General features: G+C 40.6%; 3 protein-coding genes across 5 annotated transcripts; 1 reads left to right on the plus strand and 2 right to left on the minus strand.

Moving 5' to 3' along the window:
• Positions 1-22: 22 nt before the first annotated feature.
• On the minus strand, positions 23-7018 carry LOC144056706 (calcium-independent phospholipase A2-gamma-like). The gene is made up of 9 exons (XM_077573721.1): positions 6932-7018; positions 5280-6367; positions 5049-5201; positions 4599-4756; positions 2769-2863; positions 2512-2683; positions 2366-2423; positions 2098-2292; positions 23-1312 (listed from the first exon to the last, which is right to left on the minus strand). Exons 2-9 carry the CDS (start codon positions 6285-6287, stop codon positions 854-856), a joined length of 2298 nt encoding a protein of 765 aa, XP_077429847.1. The 5' UTR covers positions 6288-6367; positions 6932-7018; the 3' UTR covers positions 23-853.
• Positions 7019-7603: 585 nt separating this feature from the next.
• Positions 7604-13020, minus strand: LOC144063014 (uncharacterized). Its single transcript, XM_077584906.1, has 4 exons — positions 12790-13020; positions 11604-11743; positions 10596-10784; positions 7604-10395 (listed from the first exon to the last, which is right to left on the minus strand). Exons 1-4 carry the CDS (start codon positions 12866-12868, stop codon positions 10201-10203), a joined length of 603 nt encoding a protein of 200 aa, XP_077441032.1. The 5' UTR covers positions 12869-13020; the 3' UTR covers positions 7604-10200.
• Positions 12717-20586, plus strand: slc16a7 (solute carrier family 16 member 7). Of its 3 annotated transcripts, none has more exons than XM_077584884.1 (6): positions 12786-12834; positions 15763-15899; positions 15999-16229; positions 16324-16467; positions 18754-19590; positions 19659-20586. In XM_077584884.1, exons 3-6 carry the CDS (start codon positions 16013-16015, stop codon positions 19871-19873), a joined length of 1413 nt encoding a protein of 470 aa, XP_077441010.1. In that variant the 5' UTR covers positions 12786-12834; positions 15763-15899; positions 15999-16012; the 3' UTR covers positions 19874-20586. The 3 variants fall into 3 exon arrangements, with proteins under 3 accessions (XP_077441002.1, XP_077441010.1, XP_077441021.1); XM_077584895.1 differs by having other exon boundaries at positions 12792-12834; positions 15763-15882; XM_077584876.1 differs by lacking the exon at positions 15763-15899 and having other exon boundaries at positions 12717-12834.
• Positions 20587-21915: the final 1329 nt, after the last annotated feature.

The following is a 21915-nucleotide window of genomic DNA, read 5'->3' on the forward strand; positions in this document are numbered from 1 at the left end:
AAAAAAAGTGCATATTAACTTTCATCATTCAGTGTGTTTGCAGTCAACAGTCTACATTCTACAGAATCCAATTTAAGAGGAAGAGACATTAATCTTGCCATGCTGCTATGTAAGGCTAAAGCTAATTTCTAGCAAGCTACAAATGACAATGCTAACATGCTAATATTTATTAGATACACACAACAGCCACAATATAAGGGCCACTTTAATATTATAATGAAATCACAATCTGTATCAAATATTGTGTCTGTACAAATATACTTTGAATTCTCCTTTGATTGAGGAATTTGTTTTAAATCGTTTTTTTGTTGTCGTTTGTAAAGATCACCGTGTGTAGTAACGGTCAACACTCACCTTCAATATTTGTTCACTATATTCACACGTTCTACTCATCGCAGTATATGCACTCTTTCTAAACGACCAAACAATGCAAAAAGATGGTGCCAAAGGCTTAGGAAAGTAGTAAAATCAAAGAAGTGATTTTGAAACTAAACAACTCAACTGTTTTCAGATATTTGCATGGCAGGAAGGAACTTCTGTAAGTTTATTTGTGCTTGTGGGAGCATCTTCGTCGCAAGTTTTTGTTCAGCTGGGTGGACTAGATTAAAAGATTAAAAATCTTAAACTAACGAGCAATTGGACCATTTTTACAGGTGGAGAACGGATTTTTTTCAAAATTAAATCATTTGTAAGCCATTTATTTTAGGGTAATGCCATAAAGATGTATGTATTTTGCCCATGCTTTTTGACATCTTGTTTAGAGTATAGTCTCAAAAACGCTCATTGTCCATGTACAATTAAATAAAAGTAAAACTACAGCCCACTGGTCTATTGCTCCGATTTGTTCTAGAAACTAGACCCATCTATGCTTCATCTCCCAGGCCCTTTCACTGATCCAGTCCTTGGTTTTGCTAACAGCCGAACGCTCGGCCCCGAGTACCAAACAGAGTCGAGCCAGTTTGAGCCGGTTTCGTTCCAGGTAAACCCGCGTGTCTCTCTCCAGCTGGTCCAGGGCCCCTGGGCGGCTTTCGTCCAGCGACACCTCAGCACTCAGCATGGGGTTGAAGCGGAAGTAGACATCGGGGGGGAGCAGGTCGTCCAAAAGTGTGTGGACGCCCTCAGTGTCGGTGGCGCTGCTTATCAGGTTGCTTATTTTGGCTCTGAGGCTGGTGGAGGTGGCAGGGCCCCTCTTAGCGTTGTCATAGCGACCGGTGCCAAGGGACAGCACACATTGGAATGCGTGCTTGGGCCACAAGAGTCTGCTCTCATGCACAGCTAAGGCACACGGGTTGTTCATGATAATCCCACCATCCTGCAATGAAAAGTCACGAGTCAACGCCATTAAACAGTGGTGTTCAAAATAGTAGCAGTGCAACAAAACATTAATGATATTCCTAATCCTGAGTCAGTACAACTATTTCATAATTATTATGTTTCAAAATAATAACAGTGCAGCGTTCATATATATATATATATATATATATTAGGAGTGGGAATCTTTGAATGTCTCACGATTCGATTCCGATTTTTGGGTCTGCGATTCAATCCAGAATCGATTTTCGATTAGGAATGATTTTTGATTCAAAATGATTTGATTGACAATGATTTTTGCTTCAATCTATAGATGTGCAAGGAATTGTAATGATCTACTCCAGTCAGACTCGCTAATGCTAATTAGCGCGCTACTCGCGGCGCTTTTATCACTCAAAAGAACGGCTCCACACTGCAAAAAAAACAAACTTTTATTGGAATAACTTGATCGTGACTTTTTCCTTCTACTCTCTAATGTGGCTACAACTTAACAGTGTATCAGACTGCGTGGAACCACACTGCCCCTAAGAGGCCAAATCGGGTACAACATGAACAGCGCTCCCAATAAAGGCACACACAAACAACGGCATGACAGTATAAAATAATTTAAATAAAATCGATTTGGGGACATTTAAAATCGATTCTGAATCGTACTAAAAGAGAATTGCGATTCTATATATATATATATATATATATATATATATATATATATATATATATATATATATATATATATATATAAATATATAGGTTAAAGAGAGCTGTTAAACAACTGATCCTTCCCACCTGGTGGATGTCGCTTTGTAACGGAAATTCCTGGAAGTACCCCGGAGCGGCCGATGACGCTCGCACCGCCTGCCACATGGGGTAGCTGGACCCTCCTGCGTAGCGGCTCAGAGATCCCGGCTTGTGGTTGTAATTGCAGAAGATGAAGGCTTTTGGACTGTTGCCCCAATTGACCACAGCGCTGACAGCCGACACCTGAGCACATCCCATAAATACATACAGCTCAACTCAATAATGATGTATATGTATTTTTTTTCTGTGTTCCTACCTTGGGGCTCGACTCATCTCTGGCTGTTTTGATAAGCACTCGATCCCCAAGCTTCTCTCTGAATACAATTTAAAAATTTTTTTTTTTTATTTCATATTGCACTTCACGGCTACACAATCCAAAATCCATTGTGTGTGTGTGTGTACCTTAGTATGGTCTCCCATGTCTCTGTGTTATAGTAAGAGTGACTCCAACCCATTTTTACTGTGCCAACCAAACGGTTTTGCCGGAAAACTTCAGAGCCAAACCGGCGATACATGTCAGCACACTCTTCCAGGGAAAAATGGGCCAAGCCGAGCATGAAGGCTAACACAGCCCCTGTTCAAATCAGACACTTGAGATTTTTGAATTTAAGACCAAATCAATGTATTATCAAAACATCTCAGTTTCATGACTTGGTCACCTGTGCTGACACCACAAATGTAGTCAAAGAGCTGGTGAATCTTTTTCCCCGTCTGCGCTTCCAGCAGCTTCAACACATGCAGAGGCACCACGCCTCTGGAAGGCCACACAAGAGAAAGCGCTTTGAGACAGAAGCGGCGCACTGTGACGCCTGAGGCAAGATGGCAGGCTGCAGCAACCTTAGTATTTGCCTATGCTGTATTGCCTAATGAGCTAATGATAATTGATCATTGTTTGGATATAACAGTACAATTGCATCACCAAATCATGAGCGATGACATTTGAACAATGCTTAATATGAATGGCTTCTTCGCGTTGTTTTCTTGTTGAACTTTGTGCTGGTCACGAATTGCTCTTAACGAGCACTTTAGGTTGAGGCCACTGAGGTGGTTAAAAAGCTCCTTGCTGGCATAAATTTGAATATGTTGCTGTACATGAAAATACTATACAAATTCAAAATATGAACATGCCACAAGAAAAAAAAATGTTTTTCACTTAGGGGTGTACTCACTTTTGTTGCCAAGTGTTTAGACTTATTTTGAGAGAACAATAAATTTACAGTTATATGCTGTCCACTGTGACTGCTTTTCCAGTGATGTCCCTTCTCTCTCTCTTGCACTCTCACACAAGTTTGTTTTACTATCTTTGTGGGGCCATCTCATTGACATAATGCATTTCCTAGCCCCGTCCCCTAATCCCAGCCATAACCCAAACCAAACCAAAACTCTAAAACCAAATCTTGACCCTCAAAAACAGGTCTAGACTTGGGGCCCACTCGTCTATGTGGGGCCATTTTGCTGGGCCCCACAACTCTGTGAAATCACGAAATTTTGGCCCCACTATGTAACAAAAACTCTCTCTGTCTCTCTCTCTTTCTCTCCATCTCCCTCTCTCTCAATCTCACCCTCCCTTTCCCTCCCTACCTCTCTCTCTCTATCCCTCCCTCACTCTCTCCCCTCTCTTCCTCTCTCTCTGTCTGTCTGTCTCTCTCCCTCACTACCCCTTTCCATCTCCCTCTCTCCCTCTCTCTCTCTCCCTCATTCTCTCCTTCCCTCAACTTCCTCACTCCTTCTCTCCCCTCTCTCAATCTCGCCCTCCCTTTCCCTCCCTTCCTCTCTCTCTATCCCTCCCTCACTCTCTCCCCTCTCTCCCTGTCTGTCTGTCTGTCTCTCTCCCTCACTTACCCTCTCTCCCTCTCTCTCTATCCCTCCCTCACTCTCTCTCTCTCCCCTCTCTCTCTGTCTGTCTGTCTCTCTCCCTTACTGCCCATTTCCCTCTCCCTCCCTCTCTCTCTCCCTCATTCTCTCCTTACCTCAACTTCCTCACTCCCTCTCTCCCCTCTCTCAATCTCGCCCACCCTTTCCCTCCCTCCCTCTCTCTCTATCCCTCCCTCACTCTCTCCCCTCTCTCTCTCTCTCTCCCTCACTGCCCCGCTCTCCCTCTCCCTCTCTCTATCCCTCCCTCACTCTCTCTCTCTGTCTGTCTGTCTCTCTCCCTCACTGCCCCGCTCTCCCTCTCCCTCTCTCTATCTCTCCCTCACCCTCCCTCTCCTCTCCCTCACCCTCCCTCCCTCTCCCTCCCTCTCTATCCCTCCCCTCTCTCCCTCACCCTCCCTCCCTCCCTCTCTCCCTCTCTCTCTCTCCTTCCTTCAACTTCCTCACTCCCTCTTCCTCCCTCACTCCCTCTCTCTCTCCCTCGTTCTCTCTCTCCTTCCTTCAACTTCCTCACTCCCTCTCTCTCCCCCTCTCGCCGTCTGTCTCTCTCAATCTCTCCCTCCCTCACTCCCCCCCCTCTCTTTCTCTCCCTCCCTCTCCCATCTGGTGACTCTCACCTTGTACCTCCGCCATCAATGGAGAGCACCTTGATACCGCGACCTTTGACAGGGTCCACATAGCCAATGAGAGCCAACGCTTCTCGTATGGCCGTCTGGGGAGCTCGGTTGTCTCGATAGACTCGCCGATGTCTCAGCAATGTCACGGCTGTTTTCTCCTGGAAGATATCAGCGACTTATGACAGCCTTGCTCAGGAAATGTGTTACTCTTTGGCATGAAAACAACAAACTTACTAAACCACTAAGCTTTGATCCTTTTTTGTCATGTTTTCCTCATCAGAGTTACCTATCATCACAAAATCAATACTTGGGAATGTCAACAGATAAACCTTAGATTTATGTATGCTTTTTTTAAAACCTGCAATGGTAGATAAAAACCATGTAGTGACACCACCGCATGAAAGGTTTTTTTTTTTAAGTTTTTTTTAAAGGATTTTCTTTGACACCAACCTGCCACATCAAAGCTTTACATGCAGGGTGATGTCGCAGATGTTCATTCAGCATCTCCACGCAGGTCGTCACATCTTCAGCAGACGAAGTCCGTCTCAGGTTCTCAATCAACACATGGATCGCTTCCTCAGATGGCTTACGGCTCAAAAATAGCTGATAAAGAGCCGCGCTAAATACATTGTGTACATGAAGACAATTTCAGACATTTTGTTCACATTTCTAGGAGCTGACCTTTTCACTGGAGGCTGCTTCTGGTGCAACTTTTGTCTCTCTGTCCTGTGGCACGGACCCTCGGTTCAGATAAGACCCCAGCAGGTCAGGGATGGCTCTTGTGGGGTGACGAAAGCAGTCCATGAAGGAGATTGCATCCCGTCTGCCCGAAGTGGGCGAGTTCATCTCCTTTAGATTCCTTGGAGTGTCGTGTAACCTGCTTTCAGCCTTAAAATAGTGATTAATGTGACTTGACATCTGGAAATGGTTCTCCCCAAAGTGGGTTGAGTTGTGGCTGCTTTGGAAAAGTCCGGTTTCAGGACTGTGTTGTGTTGTGCCGTTTTGGGTGCGTGAAGAAGATGGTGGAGAAGATTGTGGTTGACTCTGATTGCAGGCGTCATCAGCAACCATGGCGCCAAAGTACTTATTGATGTGTCTTGCCAGATGACGATAGCCCTCCTCCCAGTTCTTATTCTGGTTGAGTTCCACGGTTGCCGGGTCAGCGCTTGATTTCGATGGCGATATTTCAATATCTTTAGAATATATGACACGATTGCTTTGTATTTTTCTCCTCTTCAGTCTCCTATCGGATCCTTTTGGGATTTCAACTTTGGCTGGATCTTGCAATTTGGCAAAACCCAGTGAGAAGACCGAGTTAATGTGATTGGCGACGTAATTGTAGCTCTCGCCAAATCTGGTTGACAAAGAACTAATGTGGAACAGTTGCAGTCCAGCGTTTTCCTGAATCGCAGGACCCGAGTCTTTCTGTTGAACTTTTGCGTTGTTAGCCTCAAACGAATGTCTCCGTGCAGATGCCTGCTGACTTTCATTGTGTAGTTTTACATTTGTAAAAAACGTTTTACATGCACATCTGGAGAGATGAGGAGCAGGCATTGATGAATATCTGTGGAGGTGGAGCGGCTCACAGGCCGGCTTCCTTCTCAGGAGAATGATGAAGTATTTCATTTTACAGTATGAACTCCAGTTACTGTCCACAGAACACAGGTTGATGCTGAGGTAACGGCCCATTGTTGGCCTGATGTGATCAGCTGCAATTGGTCAAAATCGACATTTGACTTTTGCACCCATGGCAACAACTGAATATGGCCCTGAGAAAACAAGAACATATTTGTACAATTTAGTAGCAACCAAAATGATGTACGATTGCAAGGGTCATTCTCGCTATAGTTTTATAGTTGACTTGAATCATGTTGCACAAACAACGTCGTGTAGTTGCTCCATCTAGTGGTGAAGATTATAATTACATTCTTCAACCTTTCAAAAATAACACAATTTTCTCAAGTACTGACTGCACTATTTTAAACTGATAATTCATAGTAAAAGAATACAATGTGTGTTTATTACATACTGATTGACTGTTTATGGTATTTTGATCACTTAACACATTCTAGCCATATACTTTACCCTATAGTATTGAATAGGAATGCAAAATGAAAGTTCAAAAGTAATTCTATCAACACTGTAGTATGCCCTTGCTTCTTCGCACATACAGTATTTTTGTTTGTAAGTGGGACAAGAACCGAGTCCACTAGAAAAAGAAATAGGCTAACACCAGTTATATAAAGTATGAAGTTGGTTGTCACTTGCACAGAAGGTCAAGACACAAAATAGCTATCTGCTTTAACCTTGAGCGACATCTGCTGAATATTTACCTGAAATATCTCAACTTCTTCTGTCCTTTTGCGTCCACTTCAGCCATTAAGTTATTTGTTGTTGTGAATGAAAATCCACTTGTCAGCGTGCCCGGAGCAATAATCCATTTGTGTTTGGATACTTTACTCCTTTCTGCCCAAGCTTGGACCTTATTGGATGAACTGGGCTGGGGGGGTGGTGGTGGGTGGTCTTGCCCACTGTTCAGTCAAAGCAAAACAGGCTTAAGGTCACGTGCATGCATGGTGCCATTGCTGCTGGAAACACGCTTAGTGGGCTAATGTTAGCTCGCTCTTGCGTCAAACCACAGGCAGCACACACATTGAAACTGAACCTAGTGTACATTTTGTAAACACCTTTGTCTTGTAGGGACTTAGACTACTATTTATATAACAAACAAATACCACTGTGCCATTATTATTTACAAGGTTGCTATTTGTACATCCTGCTAAAAGGGGGGGGAAACAACCTGTGGTGACTCCAGTACATGACCTCTGGACTTTTTTCCCCCTTTTTTTTTTTTTTATTACATGCATTACAATTCCTAAGAGCATTTATAAAAAATGTAGATTTGAAGCCATAACTAGTGAGTTTTTTTTATCTGCTACAAAAATTGCATTTTTCTCTTTTTTTTATGTAAACGTTTACATCCATAAAAAACTTTTGCACCATAAAACATTTTCAGTATAACTTTATTTTTAAATGGACATGAAAAATCACAGGCAACATTTTGCATCCTGTGTCACAGTGAGCCTTATCCAATTTCACTTAATTGGTCCAAAACACATTTATTTACTACTAGTACTGTAATATAGAGTGATGCCTTGATATATAACCACCGGGGGGCAGTATAACACAATTTAACTGCTATACTAGTAGTCATTATTTCCAGATGATTTAGTAGGCCCAGAGCAGTACCGCTGTTTTTGTAGAAATTCTTTTTATTATTCTTTTCTCCCCAAACAATCTAATTTTTGAGACCCTAAACATGAATGAAAAGTCCCTAATTTTTGCACACACATCAGGCCAGACAAAAAAAGTAGCTATTTTAAAGGGATATTTGTCTCATTGAGCCATTTTCAACAGTAAGGAGGTAATATTTTGTCTATAATTAATGTGACAACTTCATTATTATTATTATTTTTTTTTTTTTTACAAACAATACCTTCAAAACTAATTCTGCCAATTGCTGTCGACTGAAGGAAACAGGCAACGACCAATCATGGCTCAGTTTGCTGACCAAACCCAGAAAACAGGTGAGCCGTGATTGGTCGTTACTTATTTTCTCAGCAATAGTGACGTCATCTTCAGTTGACACAAAGTAGGAAAATGTGTTTTTAAAGGTATCAATTGTACATTAAAAATAATCAGGTTATCAAATTAATTCTGGACAAAATAGGCCTAATAACTTTTTTACTGCTGAAAATGACCCAATGAGTCAAATATCCCTTTAAAGTTGCCATTCGCAAGTACAAAAAAAATGGGTCAGAAACGTCACGTAGAGGTTTAACAGAACCCATGTCCCGGCATGTTCAACTCACGGCTACAAAAATTGAGTTGCAAAATTGAGATAAACAAAAAAAGACTGGTAGACATACCCTAAAATGAACAGGAAGTGTGGTGTGATTATTTGAAAGTCCAATTTTGGCCCATTTTTACACATTTGTCCTAGACCAGAGATAGGCAAGTTCGGTCCTAGAGAGCCGCAGTCCTGCATGTTTTCGGTGTCTCCTGCCTCCAACCCAGGTGTTTCAAATCATCAGCTCATCATTACGTTCTGCAGGAGCCTCTCAGCCGCGGCTCTCTAGGACCGAACTTGACTACCCCTGTCCTAGACGATTAACGGATTGACTTCCAACTCGGGCTGGACCACGTGGGACGTAGTATATGACAGGGGTGGGGCTTCAAATTTGGAGTTTAAAAATTCCTTCTTATCGAAGCGTTCCCGGTTGTACGTTTCACCAAGAGCTACGAAAATTTTGAGGCATATGTGACAGCCCTTCAACGTACAAAAAAAAAAAAGTTTTGGTGACATATGCCGAACCTAACAGGAAGTTTCCTGTTTTGATTGACCATTTTGGGTGGGCTTTTTATGGAGGTCATAGTTTAACAAACTCCCTACCGAATTGATCTCATTGTTTGTACAGAAAAATGATGCTGTTTTTGAAGGTCTAAACATGGACGAAAACTCATTTAATGGTTCACACATACAGCATCAGACCTGTCAGCGATGCACATGCTTTTAAGGTCGCCAGGAAGCCAGTCCCATAAACCCTGTCTTTTTTATTCCCCACTTTTTTTTTTTTTTTAAAGCCTAATCTCACCCTGAGCTCCAAGGCAGTGCCACGCACCAACGTTGCAGCCGGTTGCTGAGACTGGGCTTTCGCACTGGTTCATGCTTGCTTTTTTGCTTGTGTCATCACAACAGCCTGCTTTCTCCATGTTTGTCCGATGCTATCCATTAGCCAGTCTATGGTGTTTTATATTGTGTTAGCATTAGGATAGCATAAGGCAAACCTGTGCGGTTGCTTTAAATACACAATGTGTTTGTTTGACAGTAGACATCAACAGGGATTGGCATTAAACAGCTTGAAAGCCTCTTCTTCGAGGAATTGTGAACTATCTGCCAAACTGCTGTTTGTTGTGGAGTGAGTAGAGTTCACTGTCACCATGCAGATTTGTATCCTGCGTGTATGCTTAAAAGAAAAAAATCTAAAGTGTATCTTTGTCCATCTATCCATGCCAGAGAAGTACAGTGACAGTATGTCATCAACATGTAAATAAACATAATGCCTTTCTGTTTAATTTAAGAGGTACCAGTTTTACACAACATAAATTGAGATCATTTCAGTATATATACACTTTTTTTGTGGCATTTTCGTTGGTGGTGAGCCATCACATTTGATAAATATATATGAATGTGAAACACTGACTTAATAAATATCTTCTGTTCTGAAAAATTATTCCGAAGGCAATAATACCTTTCTTGGCTTGGAGATCCTTTGCCTTCCTGTTCCATAGAGTCTCATTATGTTACATTTTCAAGGACTTTCTTTGCCTTTTTCATGCCTTGGTATGGATTAAGGGAGGGGCAGGTGGGTTTACTCTACCAAACAGAAGTGACTCAAGAAATGGAGTACATACAATAATAAAAGTGCGTAATTATAATTCCACATTATACTCCCCTTCAGCACTTCTGAGTGTTTTTCCCATCAGGTCCATGATGAACAAAACCGTGTTTTGTTTTCCTTTACAGTGTGTAATGTGCAATTCACTGCGTTTTCTTTTCACAACGTCCTGTGGCACACTCCTCCCCACGTCCGGTCCACTTTAAGCGATTCCGGGCAAAGATAGCATAGGACTTGTCCATCAACGGCCTTACTGACGGCCACATCATAAAGCGGCCCAACCAACCCAAGCCCACTGCGCCGTACATGACTGCGAATGCTGGGACTCCCCGGTGAACCTGCCGATGAGAGAACAAATTAGGAAAAAGGCAACCTAGACATAAAATGCTGCTTTGTCAGAAATGCACCATGTATGATATAAACTTTAGGACACAAATAATTTAGTTAAGATTCAGGATTAAACACATGATCACTTTGCGGTCCTTTAATTACTACAAAAGCACTGTTGGAAAATAAGCGTACAGACATGTTAACTGACCTCATCATTCTCATCAATCACATGCATTTCCTCCATGGCCGCCTCAAAGCTGACTTCTTTGTAATTGGCTCCGTCATAGCCAGGAAGTGAGATATCAACAAAGTCCACTTTTTCAGGCTGGTTTCGCTGCAGAAACTGAAGAAATCGAATCTCCGTCACGCATATGGGACAAAGTCCATCATACAGGACCTGAAGCAGAGAAGATACATGCAAAAAAAAAAAAAAGTTACATGTCACGTTCATGAAAAAGTAAACCGCAAAAGAGACTCTGGAAGGGCAGACATTGTGATTTACACCCTATAAATCCGTAATGACTGGGGTTGCTCAGAATGTGGGATACCATTTCACTGCAAACATATCATATTTCAAAACACTTTGTAATCCGAAATATGTGTTTACAGAGTGACACTTGAATGGTGGTTTGTCATGTGAGTTCCCATTTCTTATGCCTGTACCTGATTAAGTGACCAGCACTGTGTATTGACTGTCTGTTTGCACTAGTATGAAAACTCCAGTAGCAGGTGGCCCCCCACGTGCGGTATTAGTAACATATGTGGCATCACTGACATTTAAAACTAAAGCCAAATATATCTGGTGTCCACTTTGCCCAAGTTGACGCTTCGGTTCGCAAGGACAATCTGCTGCTAAAACTTGAACCAGCCAGGAGGATTCTGATCTAGGACTTTCAAGGTGATGCTCTTAAGATAATGGTGTGATGAGTGCTCTGCGTATGGTCCTCTTATTATTAATTGCTATATTAAGACAGCAATCAACGCTTGTAAGAATATAATTTTACTTTTATTTTTTTTTTCAAACCTATGACAAAACGTCTCAGAGTGTATCTACAGCAAATACGATTTATGTTTACCACCAATTTATTTATGAATTTTACAGGCGATTCGCGAGCTAACTATTGTTTAACATGCATTTATCCCACATCATATTTTAAACATACCAACACATCATAACAGCCAACAATTTATGTGTGATCTGTCCAGTTAAACCCACCTTAACACCAGGCTGAGAAGTAAAGTTTCGATGCTGATGTCTGCACACCAGTGCGTTTGCCACGCTTATCCTGGAATCGACACGCAGTTTGGCTAAAGCCGACACGAGGTGTAGTCTCACGCTGGGAAACATTTGAAGCTCTAGATACAAACGTACGCAAGTTTACTCTGTAAAATGAAATTGCACAAGAGTCCTTGTGTTTCGTAACAGCAGTCGGCCAAGAAGGTGTGGTCAAAATCCAATATGCTGTACTTCCGGGTTTAACGCGTGCCCCTGGATGACGCAGCGCTTGTGTACTGCCTTGATACGTTAAGGCGGCCGCCATATTGGTGCAGTCACGACGGCCGTCCTTACAAGCAGTAAAAACTAGTGACAGCAATGTGTTTTCTACATAGTCACCATCCAATAGTTGAACATTATCTAGGTTAATTACAATTATTAAATAAGAATAAATTGAGCTTGCTTATTTTGCCACATTATTATTATTTTTTATTCTTTCATAAGATAATAAAAATGTTATTTCTTTAGGTACATGCGAGCGGTGAAAGAATGTTAACATTGTTAACAACACCAAAGAAGGTTGTTGAAATTGTCTTATTCTGCTTAGGTTAATTAACCTTGCTCTGCAATTCGTAAATTTACACTTGTAAACTTCCGTTCACTCAAAAGAGGATAAAATTGAACATTTCTTGAACACATATATTTTGTCGATATCTTGAAACAAAGTGAACAGACGGAAGCATCACGACGCTTGCTAGCGGACGTTCGTGAAGCAAAAGATCAACTTGACAGAAATCAATTTCCAGTCACTGTCACTTTTTAAATAGAGAAATGTTTCCACGTTGTGTTGGCTTTATATACTGTATTATTGCGATATGTCACATCGGCAATTGATTCGCTGAGTGTTATGTGGCCATAACAACACAAATTGTGTTTTGTTGGCAATGCTTGGACTACGCATTACAAAACTAGCGATTTACAGGAACACTGCGTTTCTCAGCAGTGCAACATATTTCTATGGTTCACTTAAAGACATCTCATTACGTTTTGTGCTGTCAACAATATCGCCAATGCTGCCAGCTGCAGCAAATCACCACGCTAGCTAAATGCCTCGGGACATACTGCAGCCGGTCATTAGAACCTACTTCCGGTCCCAATTGACCCCCTCAGGGAACAAAGATCCTACCGTTTCTTGATCGCGTCCCGGCGTCCCTCCTCAGTCCAACTCCCGGTAAAGTACACACATTCAGCCAAATATTAAGCATTAACTGTAGTGCCCCGACAAAGAGCAATCAGTAACGACACGCTCTGCATGTTTAAAATAGAATACATAAAAAACATAATCTTTTCAACAGTTGAAATGGTCCAAATCCCCCGTTTGACTCCATTAGTTTTTAATAAAAAGTTGATAGCTGGCTACTAGCCTGTGCTTTTGGTCCCCACTACCACGAGAACGAAGACGACAGATTCATCCGTGGCCGTGATTGGTCAAAACAAACGTTCACAAGATACCGCATCGTCCAATCAGCTCGAGGTATTGTACAGAATGTCCCGCCTTTCTAGAGCAAATCAACGCAGAGCAGTCCCAGATTGAAATTGTGGAGAACTCCCTTGAGTGAATCACAATATCCATCCGGCTATAGCCGGGTTATAAGTTAATTACTACTAATAATGAATTAGTTCGGTATGCCGTTTTAATGTAATGCTTTGTGAGAGTTAAAAAGCCACCGAAAGCAGTATATTGAAATGGAATAATGTGCATATAATTTGTAGCTGCAGGGGACTGAAAAGGAAAACAACACCTTATTAAGTTTACTGCTGATGAACCGGTTTAGTTGGAGATGTGTAAATATGTTCCCTTTTGTGCTTCATGTCATTTCCATTTCTCGATTATAGGAGAATCATGTCTGCTAAGCACTTTGCTGACATTTAAATAAATGTAGGCTCTTTTGGATTGTGGCGTTCACATTTGAAATAGACGAATCTTGTAATTGCTTTCTTTATTACTTTGATATAATTCCGTAATATGTGGGAGCATTTTTTTGCCTTAAAGATCTGAGATTCAGGGTTCAAATGTCAGCTTTCCTGGGTGATGTTTGTATGTATGCATGCTTGCGTCACTTGAGACGCAATTGTCCTTAGGTGAATGTGAGTGTGAATGGATGTTTGTCCATATGTGCCTTGCACTTGACTGCCGACCTGTCCAGGAAAACGTTGCGTCTCACCCAAAATCAGCTGGGATAGTAAACCCATGAAGCTCACTCGCAACTAGAATGAGGACAAGCGCTATAGAAAATTGATGGATGGATGATTGACTCTACTATACTGTGAAGCGTTTGACAACATGCATTCATTATACTGTCCTAATATCCGACAATATACCACTTATATAAAATGATGAATTCTGTATCTTTTCAAAATTGGCTTGCTTGTCTGACATTAATAAATGGATGACTTGCTTCTTAATCAATAGTTCAGTGAAACGGGAAAAGTGTATTTCTGTTGGCCACGCCGCAGGTACCCGTTTTTGCAGGTGCAGATCGCATGCCTGTGCCAAGGCACCTTTTGACCTCTGCATGACCTCTGTTCTTTTCTTTAATATTCAATGCTGTTTTGCTCATTTACTGTTTCAAGATTCCACTCATGATCCTTCAAAAACTATGCGAATGTGGTGGAAACAAGCAGTTGGTTCAATTTCCCTAATGAACACTATTGTCATCACTGTTCAATACGAACACATTTACATGACTTGGACTCTTTTTTTTCCAGATCAAACTCCTACTTGAGAATGTTAACATCCATCCACCCATCCATTTTCAATGTAAAAAAAAACAAAACTGTATTTACGGCATGTACAGTTAATAATCCCCACCATTACCACTATTTTCCTTCAGGTTACACATACTGGTAAATCTAAAACCCATTTTAGTTGATATGGGTGAAATTTGACCCCAAACAGCACAATCTTTGATATTTTCAAATATTTCATTGTTGTGTATTTTGGGCTAAAGGGAAAGAATGTAACCACTAATTTGTAATATGGCAGGAATGCATACATGAAACATGACATGCCGATAATGTGATGAGTTAACCGCAGTACCTCACTGAAGGTGAAAATGCTTCACACAATCAGTTCTGTTTGGACAGCTGAGACAGGCGGCTGAGGCACCCCGCTGAGATGAGGGAAATGGGACAATAATGCTTAAGTCCTGCCTTGAAAAAAAATGCACGTATTTCCGCAAGGTTTCTTTCATCCATCTATGTGAAGAAAAATGAAACGCCCTCCTCTAGGTACATGTCAACAGATATAATGGAAGCGACAAAGTATTGCAGGCATTGTGAAAGAAAAAACAATAGTTTGCAGTCTCTGTTAGGGATTTCTGGTTAAAAAAAGAAAACGTTTGCTTTCTCAAATTTGTAACTTTCATATCATTGCTAACTAGGGGTGTGAATTTCCTAGTACCCGGCGATTCAATTCGTATCGCGATTCATAGGTCACGATTCGATACCGATTAATCCCGATACGAATCTATAAATTGATTATTGCGATTTTTTTTTTTTTACTCAAATTTAGAAAATACTAATAAGTAAACTTGTACATGTACACTGTAAGATTTATATGAAAATGTATTTATCTAAAAATTCAGGCATATAACTGCATTCAATTAAATTAAATGCATTTAACAAACAGGTTGCAGTCCGTTTCATGTTTGAACAGCGCTGAAATAAAATATGAAGGCTTAATGTTCCATTAATATAACATTCTTCCATGCTTAATGTGTAAATCCTAACCTAAGTAAGACGTTTTTTTTTAATATTCCCTTAAAAAATTGATGTTTAAAAATCGATTCGGCCGCATATCGAATCGATTCGAGAATTGTGCGCTGTAATATCATGATATATTGCCGAATCGATTTTTTCCAACACCCCTATTGCTAACCACAAACACATATATTAATTCCCCTTTCGTACTACACACTCAAAGGCTCCAAAATAAAAATCCATAAGAATTTAGTTTTGGAAAGTTTTGAGGGGTACATTTAAAATGCTCAGACTAACTTCAGTCCTTTCCAGCAGCTTTGGGTGGGAGGACATTAATGGCTTGAGTTCACCGTCTCAAACTGGGCTTTTTCCATTTCCCCCCCACCTTCCTGCCCAGTTCCTTGTATTTATTGTGCGAGCACACGTGATGAGATCAGAAGGCTTCCAGCAGGACCTCCTGAGGCAGCCAGTCGCACTCACACCCAACAACACACTTCACATACCAGCCAATACACTTGTAAGGATTGTGCAGAGGTGTGGTTTCTCCATTGCACTTTGACTCATAACCTTTGCTAGGTGTGGATGTATAGAAGTTTTGACTCTTTTGATTGGTTTTGCTTGTCTTCTATTCAGCCATTCAATCCAACATGCCAGCGAACGCAGCGACCAATCTGGGCTACATTCCGCCAGACGGCGGCTGGGGCTGGGCCGTGGTCTTTGCCTCCTTCATCTCCATAGGATTTGCCTACGCCTTTCCCAAGTCGCTCACCATTTACTACAAGGAGATTCAGGAATACTTTTCCATTTCCTACAGCCAAATTGCCTGGGTGTCCTCGGTCATGCTTGCATCTATGTATGCAGCAGGTTAGTTGTAATGTTGCACTTTTCTGTGCAGTCGTTTGAACTGGATGAAGTGAAGCCGGAGGGGAGATGTGAGTGCGTGCTCTCTCCTGTGCAGGGCCCGTGAGCAGCATTCTTGTCAATCGTTATGGCAGCAGACCGGTGGTCATGGTTGGTGGGCTCATGGTTTCCGTGGCTATGGTGCTCGCTTCTTTTGGAACTTCTATTGTCCATCTCTATCTCTGTGTTGGAGTAATTGGAGGTAATTGCCCGAAACTGTTTTTTTCTTTCTAAGCTAATCTCAAATGTCACTTAAAGAAAAGGTTGTTTGAGGACGAGGAGGAGGAGTGTGTTGTTGTACTTTGAATATTTTGTATGTACAGTATATACTGCTGCAGCCATTACTTACTTAAATAAATCGGGTGGACAAAAATTTAAATTTGGAAATTTCTCCAAAAATAACCTCCTTAAGGTCTCTAGTTTCATTTCCCATCAGTGCAAAAGTTACAATTGGAGTCAAAGTGTATGGAAATAAGCGTTTAAAACCCCTTCAGACCCATAGGGGGTCCCAGTGGACATGTCTAAATCAATAATACACATCATTTGAATGATGATGGATCTTAACTAACCAATCACAATTGTAAGTTGATTTGCATGATGTTCATGTTAAAAATGTTACATATAAGCTTGGTAAGTTTTGAAGGTATTAGTTGATTACTATATCAAGTGTAATCTTTGCGTGTTCAAAAATAATTGAAAAATGAGATCTGATGAAGAAGCTTCTTTTGTAAAAGATTTATTTTAGGAGCTCCTAAAAGACACAAGACATGCTTACATTCAAAAGTGATGTTAAGCCTCGAGTGTGTCCATATGAAAAACACACAGTCGCTTTATAGATGAAAAAAGCATACTCCTCCTCTGAGGCTGGACAAAGGGTTAGCAATTATAATAGACAGACAAGTGATTTATTGACATGTTTACTCCAGTTTCGTCCAAAGCCGGAAATATATGATTAGACAGGTACTACCATGCGACCTAGACTCCCTCAGACCAACAGTGTTATCAACTTGAGAACATGCCTCCCATGTGCATTCCTATCTCACCAGCTGGAAGGGAGTGAAAAGTGTTATTCATTACACTACAGTTATATGTCCAATATATTTCACACAAACATTATCAGTTATATGGCATCTATATACTATAAGTAAATTCATAAACAGTAAAAATATGCATAGAAAATGTTAAATGTCTTCAGTTTACAACACAATACAGCCATATTATCCTGGCGTCCACTTTTACAACTAAAAACATGAGATACCCCTCCCCCCCAACCCCCCCCCAAAAAAATAAATCCACGTTGTTCTCATGTGGGAAAAGAGTCAAAATCAGCAATAAATAAATACATTTTGCACAGCAGAAAAAAATGCAGGTGTGAAGGGGCTACAAGAAAATGCGCATCATTAGCTAGTGTGTTTTTAGCCGACTTGTAGCTAGCGCATCTCGGGAAACCTGCCACCAAATAACCCGGAGTTCCTCGCCTCTAACCTCACTTTACTAATGATTTATATAAATGGACATAGCAACCAATTAAAGCCTGAATAGACCATAATGCAACCATCCAGCATGAAACTGAACAGAAGACAGACACACGGACGGCCATGTTGCCTAACAACGCTAACCCTTCCTTACAGCATAAGCGAATGTCGTCTTGGGATCTGGACATCGGCGAATGTTTGTAATCCAAACATAGTTAATCGTCAGTTCCAGAGTTTATTTCTACTTTTAATTTCATGTATCCGTGTACTAAAGCATGTTATGTCACAATAACTAGCGAGTTTTACGCTCCTCTGTTTACATGCAAACAAGTCAAATGTTTGGAAAAAACATGTTTTTCATATAAATTCGATTGGGCCATCATTAATGAAATTAACATTGTATTACAACAAACATGAATCTATAACCTAACATGAATCCTTTTTAAAAAGTTCTGGAAAAGCGTTCCCGTTGCATAACATAGACACAAACCTCTCGTTTATGTAAAAAGTTGTTCTTATCCAAATATGTCATAATGTCTGCATTTTGTAGCAAATGTTGTATATATGCAATAATGCAAAGAAGGGAATTCCTTATCTAAAAAAACCCCACTTAAATATGGTTGTGACAAAAAATAATAATCCCAGCCTAATACTGTACAAAAAATAAATAGATTAGATGAGTTCACTGCAAATCCCTGCTTAAATATATCTTTTGTTTAAATATATCATGAATGATTTGTAAATAATTTCATCCATATTACGGTGCCCTCTAAAATGCAACATAACAATAGAAATCTTCCCAATGTTATTTTGTGTGTACAATACTGTACAACTAATGCCCATAAAAAAAAACATTATGCAACCATAGAGTGGTGTTAATGGTAGAAAAGGATGTCATTAGTTGCATTGTGCTGCTTTATCTGGACATTTTCTCCCATTGCTAAACAAACCATAAAACCCAATCTACTGTATTTTTTATGATGCACTAATGCACCCTTGTATAATTTCCCCAGGTTTTGGCCTCGCCTTCAATCTGCAGCCGGCCCTGACCATCGTTGGCACCTACTTCCACGTGAAGAGGCCGCTGGCCAACGGGCTGGCCATGACAGGAAGTCCAGTGATTCTCTTCACTCTGGCTCCACTCAATCAGTTTCTCTTTGATTCTTTCGGCTGGAGAGGAAGCTTCCTGATCCTGGGAGCGTTGGTTATGAACTGCTGTGTTGCTGGATCTCTGATGAGACCCGTCAACAAAAAAGTCCAAGTCGAACTAAAAAGGGAACCGCGTGAGAGTGACGGAGCGGAGGAAGTCCCCAAAGATAGCCGACAAGATGTAGAAACTCCAAATGAGAGTATTAAAAAGGGCTGCGTGAACAAGTTTATAGACGTGTCTCTTTTCAAACACAGGGGATTCCTCATTTACCTCGTCGGTAACGTGGTGATGTTTTTTGGCTTTTTTGCACCTGTGGTGTTTCTAGCCCCGTATGCCAAACATCTCGGCGTGGATGAATATTCAGCAGCCTTCTTGCTGTCTATTTTTGCTCTGGTGGACATGTTTGTTAGACCAGCAACCGGTTTGATCGGCAATACAAAATGGATCCGTCCCAGAATCCAGTATTTATTTAGTTTATCCGTTTGCTACAATGGGGTGTGTCACCTTTTGTGCCCTCTGGCATCCGGATATGCGGGCCTAGTGGTTTATGCCGTCTTTTTCGGGATGGCGTTCGGGATGGTCTGCTCGCTGCTCTTCGAAGTGTTGATGGACCTCGTGGGAGCTCATCGCTTCTCCAGCGCGGTCGGACTTGTCACCATTATCGAGTGCGGCCCGGTGCTTCTCGGTCCTCCGCTTTCAGGTTTGCGACTGAACGAGTTTGTCAAGTTGAAAAATCAACATTTCTGATAGCTTTATTTTGTCTTTCAGGATTTCTCGTCGATTATTTTGGGAACTACAAGTACATGTATTACGCATGCGGCGTGTTTATGCTGGTGCCCGGCATCTTTTTCTTCATCATGAATTACTACAACTACAAGAAACTGGACGAGGAGCAGATACAGCGGCTGTCTGCAGAGATGAGGACGTGTGAAGAGGCAGTGCAGCTGAAAGTGAACCAGGATGAAGCCCAGGAATTCATTTGATGTGAATGACGGGAGTGAGTTGTCCTGGGAGTGTGCCTAGTGTACTTTCACTGCAGGGAAGACATTTGCTAATAAAGTTTAAAAAATAATCATTTTCTACCTCAGATAAAACCTATTGATGTCAATTATATGTATTCAGCATGTGTTCTGATTTTGTCCCCATTGACCTTTTTGTTAATCAACTTACTACCGCTAGATGGCAGCAGACACCAACATGAAAATTGACCCATTTAAATGACACTGCAGTATTTATTTACTACAAAATGGGATGGAATTTCTTCTTAGGCCTTACAATTTTGCTTTGTTTTGTTATTATTCCATTTGTAAACACCTTCGCCTACACGGTATATGAAATGCACTGAATTAACTCGGCAGCAAGTGACTAATAATAATAATAATGCACTAAAGGAGGGCAGAGATGTCTACTTTCCTGTGAATATTATACACTTGTTTTCACTCTATTTTCTCTACAATTATGCTATACACTTATACACCCTATTTCACCACTGTTGAACAAATAATTTACACAACAGGGGGTGGTTAGAAAAAAAATATTAACAATTAGAATGTGTGATATTTATTTACATTGGACAATATAATTCTAGAGCTGTAGCTTTGCCAAGATAACAATGGTCATTAGGGATTGAAATGCTATTGATTCAGTTTAACTTTTTTATTTTTTTCCCAAATCAGTTTTTGGTACATGTATGTGTAGGTGGTGTGAGTTAATCTAAATGTTAAAGGTGTAAATTATGTTTTTCTGTAACACTGTTGACTGTGACTATTTGACTACATGGGGGGGGGGAATTGGTCATTTACAGTATGACACAATACTATAAAAGAATGTTATATATTCGAGGAAAACTAATAAAATATTGTTATATTATGCAAACATAGTATTGTGATTACATATTAGATACTCACATCATGAAAATTGTTTTTGTCTAGAGAAAAAAGCATAGCACATTTTATTCACACAGTTAACTGTTCAGCAGTGCAAACAAAATGTAGTCTGGTCACAATTGAAAATGTGTTTTGGTCAGTCGCAGCCTTTTGTTTCATTTGACCTGCACAAACACAGATTAGTGGCTTTTATCCTGCAGGTCAGCTCACTCACTCCACTAACACACAGAAGTGGACTGAGCCATGACGTGATAGACATGTTTGTGATTTCTTTTTTTGTGCAGTAGGGAATGCTTACAATCTTTGGTATGTGTTCTTCTCACTGAGTTTTTGTATTGTATTACATTTATTCTAATTATTACAAATAAAAAATAATATAAAATAATACTTCACGACATTTAACTCATTTGCTCCCAAAAACGTGTAAAAACGATCTACTTTAAATATTGCGATGGCTCCAAAAACATATTTATACGTTTTTAAATGTTTTTTTTATACTACACAGAAGGCTTTGATGCAGCCTCTGACCTGACGAGGTCGCTTGAAGCAATGGTAGTAATTACAAAAACCTGTTTGGACACAGAGGTAGCAGCTGAGTATAAGAGATCAACCAGGGCCATGTTGCAAAAAGCTCTTTTCCCCATTGTTTTGAACAGGTTTGTGAATAATGATGAAACCTAGCTATATTCTAATGATAATTGCTGCAAAAACAGGAACAGATACAAATATACTTTTTTTTTTCCTGATGAAAGAAGAAACTTGCAAAATCAGTCAAAATCCAGTAAAACAGACGGGAGGCTTCACAGTGAAAATGGCTGCGAGTGAATGAGTTAAGTAGCCTACACTTTTTGCAGTCTCATCGTATTTTAAATGTATGTTTGATTTTATGCCACAGATTTTTTTTTTGGTCAAGTCTGCAAATCAAAACTGTCTCATAGAACTGTAAACATTCACATTCGCTGACTCCAACGTCTCTCACCAGGTCAGGGCCCGCCTTTGAAAGCCACACACATTCAAAGTCACAGATACTACAGTGAAGAATGTGAGCTTGTTGACCCCAAGTGACTTTTCAATTTGGCCAAAGAAAAATAACCACAGTATAGGAAAAATCCATTGGTGGGCACTTCCATCTCTCCGTC

This window comes from Vanacampus margaritifer, chromosome 1 (genome assembly GCF_051991255.1).
Source record: "Vanacampus margaritifer isolate UIUO_Vmar chromosome 1, RoL_Vmar_1.0, whole genome shotgun sequence".
Classification (NCBI taxonomy): Eukaryota; Metazoa; Chordata; class Actinopteri; order Syngnathiformes; family Syngnathidae; genus Vanacampus; species Vanacampus margaritifer.

What these genes read in the sequence shown, in the direction of transcription:
- LOC144056706 (XM_077573721.1), bottom strand. Translation starts at nt 6,287, where the DNA reads ATGGGCCGTTACCTCAGCATCAACCTGTGTTCTGTGGACAGTAACTGG. An exon ending in AAGCAGCCTCCAGTGAAAAG is followed by an intron (nt 5,202 to 5,279) that starts GTCAGCTCCTAG and finishes GCTCTTTATCAG; the next exon opens with CTATTTTTGAGCCGTAAGCC. An exon ending in CATTTGTGGTGTCAGCACAG is followed by an intron (nt 2,684 to 2,768) that starts GTGACCAAGTCA and finishes TGATTTGAACAG; the next exon opens with GGGCTGTGTTAGCCTTCATG.
- LOC144063014 (XM_077584906.1), bottom strand. Translation starts at nt 12,868, where the DNA reads ATGCTTAATATTTGGCTGAATGTGTGTACTTTACCGGGAGTTGGACTG. An exon ending in CTTCTCAGCCTGGTGTTAAG is followed by an intron (nt 10,785 to 11,603) that starts GTGGGTTTAACT and finishes TCTCTGCTTCAG; the next exon opens with GTCCTGTATGATGGACTTTG. An exon ending in TGATTGATGAGAATGATGAG is followed by an intron (nt 10,396 to 10,595) that starts GTCAGTTAACAT and finishes TCTCATCGGCAG; the next exon opens with GTTCACCGGGGAGTCCCAGC.
- slc16a7 (XM_077584876.1), top strand. Translation starts at nt 16,013, where the DNA reads ATGCCAGCGAACGCAGCGACCAATCTGGGCTACATTCCGCCAGACGGC. An exon ending in CTGTGTTGGAGTAATTGGAG is followed by an intron (nt 16,468 to 18,753) that starts GTAATTGCCCGA and finishes TAATTTCCCCAG; the next exon opens with GTTTTGGCCTCGCCTTCAAT. An exon ending in TCTCGGTCCTCCGCTTTCAG is followed by an intron (nt 19,591 to 19,658) that starts GTTTGCGACTGA and finishes TTTGTCTTTCAG; the next exon opens with GATTTCTCGTCGATTATTTT.